Source organism: Trypanosoma equiperdum, assembly GCF_001457755.1.
Source record: "Trypanosoma equiperdum strain OVI genome assembly, contig: ctg_523, whole genome shotgun sequence".
Classification (NCBI taxonomy): domain Eukaryota; phylum Euglenozoa; class Kinetoplastea; order Trypanosomatida; family Trypanosomatidae; genus Trypanosoma; species Trypanosoma equiperdum.
The window spans coordinates 4,210-8,378 of record NW_027124447.1 but is presented as its reverse complement, the minus strand read 5'-3'; the positions used below and the strand labels follow the sequence as shown (position 1 = coordinate 8,378).

The 4,169-nt window shown below is 42.2% G+C and overlaps 1 protein-coding gene across 1 annotated transcript; it reads left to right on the top strand.

Annotated features, from left to right (window-relative positions):
* Nucleotides 1-316: 316 nt before the first annotated feature.
* Nucleotides 317-1,297, top strand: TEOVI_000217500 (expression site-associated gene (ESAG) protein, putative; the record flags this gene model as incomplete). Its single annotated transcript, XM_067225279.1, has 1 exon — nucleotides 317-1,297. One exon carries the CDS (start codon nucleotides 317-319, stop codon nucleotides 1,295-1,297), a length of 981 nt encoding a protein of 326 aa, XP_067081380.1.
* Between the last annotated feature and the right edge of the window lie 2,872 nt (nucleotides 1,298-4,169).

Sequence of the window (4,169 nt, the reverse complement as noted above, 5' to 3'; positions counted from 1 at the left end):
CTTGAAAATAAACTAAAAAAATTGTTAACTCAGAGTCCGATGGTGCGTAGATATTTCAAGGAGAATGGAAGGAAACGCAAGGGAAGTGTCGATGACGATGATGTTATAGATGAAGAAGGATTCACAATGAGGAAGCAACATACCCTAATGGGTTTAATGGCTTTTGCAGCAGTTTTGGTTATGTGATTCAGTGTTATATTTTATGCTACGGTTCTGTTATTGGTATTGTGCGTTTGTGATACCCACTGCTTTTTTGTGTAATGGAGGGCATGTGTTTTCCCTCTTTTATATCTTTCGCCACATGTGATTGTAGGTAATGAAAGTTACGATAGCGGAATTGGTTGTTTTGTTATTTTCTGTAATTTGTATTGATGGGAAGGAGGACAATGGGTGTACGTTGATAACAGATTATCACGGTGATGCACCTTTAAGTGAGTCCGTATGTTATCTCAGTTGCCTTTCGGATGCATTAAACAACTTATACAGCGATGGTGAGAAGAGGCTGTTTATGAATGAGGAAGTGTATGCAAATGCATTTCGTATATTGGATGATATGGAAGGAAGAGCAGGTGAAAGTGTTAGATATTTGAGTATTATTAGTGTTGCGATGGTAGAGGAAAATAATAGGTTGGAAAAGCTTATATCTCATGGAAATGCAATGGGAGACCTTGTAGCTAAGGCAGGTGGATTATTTGCTGAGGTTAATGAAAGTGTGAGGGCAGTGAGGAAAGAAATACCTGGTGCCCTTATAAAAGTGAATAAATATTATACGGCTATTGCTGAGGTCACAAGGACTGTGTGGGATGATATCAAGGGGGTAGGTCTGGTGAATGCGAAGTTTGAATGCAAAGATCCAGTATTTGAAAGTGTCGGAGAATACCAGGCCACATGCCCTGACTATAGGTGCCCCTTCAACGACGGTGTGAACGTGGATGCCTTTCAGAAGTACAAAAACGAATGCCTTGAAATAACTGTGTCTTACTTTGATAAATGCAGAGCCCAGAAATTACCACGAGACATATTATACGGAAACGGTATCGTTGTCGATTCACGCAGTTTTCTGGAGTGGCGGGACAATGGGCACAATTATTTCCAGTTGATACTGAAAATACGACAAATATTTGTACCCCTCATCGGACCTTTTGCTGCTGGACAACCACCTCCCGTAATCCTTGAAATAATGTCAAATATCACTTCCCTCTACTCTCACTTTAACAGGGTCCATGAAATTTTCACTTCGTTTCTACGTGGCACGAATCTTACTGATAGTGCAAACATTTCTAATTCTGCTATTTGACGAGTATATTTATATACATTTATTTCTGTTGACCAACGTGTTTGCAAACATTCTTCTTTGGCGCTCGCACACGTCCATATGCTTAGTATTTTTGTTGTTGACATGTTATGTTTCCATGGAAAAACAAGCTAAATCTTCCGCGGTGGCAGTGCTATAATGGCTCGGACACTGGCATGTGTGTTTTCCGTTTATGCGCAAAGTAAAACTCTTTCTGTTTGCTTACCTTCCGGACCCTCTGTGTGTGGTTAGTAAAGGGAAGCCTTAGAATACTCCAACGAAGTGATTATGCTACAGTGAGGCCGCTGCGGTGTTGCCCCTGGGAGTGACGGCGCTGTGTCTTGCGGGTAGGAGCTCTGTCAGAAGAGTCACAGGCATGCGGTTCAAAGTTTCGTTTGTCTTTCCGGCAGTTGCTCTAGCCGGGTACATGATGCTCATTCAGTATTTGGGTGTTTGCTATTTTTCTTGCGGAAGCGTGCCGAAAATTATTTGTGGGTGAAGCTATTCTGTGGGAAATTGGTGGACATTAGAGATGGAACGTGAAAAGAACTTGGCACTGAATTTAACAAGGGAGGGTGATGATTCAGGATTTAATGTTTAGGAAGTTGAAAAAAACTTTATCTATCAGGAGGGGGAAGGGGGTTTGCCCCCTTGCTGGGGAATGTAGTTGGCGGACGTACTCTGATAGATCGGTTATGCATTCTTCACGTTGTACCATATAAAAGGAGGTACCAACCCAATTAGAGATCACAGCTACTCTCCGTTCGGAATGTCTTAAATACAGAAATGCCCTCTTGATTGTGGGATTTCTTGGCATATTTCATTTACAGTATTTATGCAGCTAAGGTGCAGAACTGGCAACAAATTCTTTTTATGATTTTTTTAGTGGTGATTAATCAGAGAAAGGCGGATGAAAATATAAAAGAAGTCAGCGGGACTTACGGTTAGTGCTGTTTTTGCGGTAACGTCTTTGCCGATCACTGAGGAAGGCTCAGTGAGTAAAGAGGAATTTAAACCGTTGTGCGGATTTCTTAGGGTAGCGCGTCTAAAGAAAAAACTAGCCAATTGAAGGGATGAGTGAGAAAGCAAGGGGGGCGAGAGTAACTTCCCTACAAAAAAAAAAGTTGGCGGCGTTTTTTTTTTGAGCGGCAATGGATAAAATGAGTGAAGTAACAGGTGAAGTTCACAGATAACACAACTGCGTGATAAAAAGTGGAAACTAATAACCTTGCGTGACGGCCGGTTGTGAATGCTTTGATTTGTTTGTGCAAAGGAGACGACCCTTCTTCACTCTGCGAGAACACCCATTGCACTGAATCCAATGAACCATGTCACCCAAACGAATGGCAGAACCCGAAAAACCACTGGAGGACGTGGAGTCGCTCAGAGTATGTGCACAACAACATATGGTGAACGACTGCCGACAGAAACTTATTTTCAAGGGGGAAAAAGCAACCCTGAGAGCTTCTTAACAGCACCGCATAGAAGATGTCAGCGCGCGCCACGCGTACAGGGAGGTGAAGAAAAGAACTGCAGATGCGCAGTGAAACACCAACGTGAAACAACGGCATCTGCGGAGTGCATCCAAGGAAATCACGTCGGTATAGCGAAGCGGCATCGAATGGCTTGACAAGCCAAAAAGATTGAGTAAAAAAGTTTAACAGATGAGCAAGGGTGGAAACATAAACACAAACACGAGCACAACACAAATACCAATCCGAATATAGGTACAGGCACATACACAGGCCCAGAAAAAAAAAAGCCACGAGGCGAGATAGCAGACAAGTCATCAGGTAGCACAACTTCAAGCGCACAAACGGGTGCCGGCGCTGAAACAAGTAATTCCCCTATGAGACCGCTAGAAAAACAAAGGATTTACAAAGGAGTTGTTTCATAGCATTTAAGAGTATATATATTTTTGTAATTTCGTATTGTAACCCATCGCCAAGTTAACTTTGTGTTTTCGACCTTACTAAGGAAAATTTAAAGTGAAGTGTCACAAAAAAAAGTCCGGAAAGCAGAGGGGGGCTCATATACTTAATTTATTTGTGTTTTGAAGTTGAAAGTCAGGGTACTGGGAGAAAAGGTGAAGTGAGGTTAGTCCGTAGAGTCAACAGTCGAGAGAAAGCAGCAAGCAGAAGGAAGACAGAGGATCGAAAGTAGTGTGTGAGTTTAAAGCAATCTGAGATTAAACAGGTGTGATTGTTGGGACGGTTTTTTTGAAGGTCTGAAACGCGAAGAAATAATGTGAACTGCGTTGCATGCGCGCGTGAGGTTTCTTATGAGGTCTCCAACTCATGTTTTAAAAATGTGAAAAGGCTGAGTCGTTCGAAGAAGGCTCGAAAAGAAGAGTTGTGGAGAGGAAACAACTGAGGCTGCAGGTGGATCCCGACTGGTTGGAGTGGTGGGGGGAATCTCTCATTAATAATAACACGATAACAAGGGGATTTACAGTGTAAGTTACGTTGTAATTATGAGAAAGCCCTGGGCGGGCGCGTTCATTCAATTGTCAGAAATGAGTAGTTAGGAACGGACAAAAACTAATATGTATCACTTCCTGTTTCCATAAGCATAAAAGACTTTAAAACATAGGGAGCCCTGCAGTTCATCTGAGGAGAACCTGAAAAAGATGCCTGTGTGGAATGCAGTTCGATATAGAAGTGTAACGGAATGACGCTTCATTGGAAAGGGACGAAAATCTAGTGATGGTGATGGAAGGGTTTCTGACAATCTTTGAAGAAGGATCCCCGACGAAAAATAATGACCGGAGTGGCATACGATGCGTGTTTATACATATCATTTGTGAATATAGTCATGATAGTTAACTATGTGATTCACGTAATTTTCAAGGCTTTGCTTCGTTTCATTAGCTCTT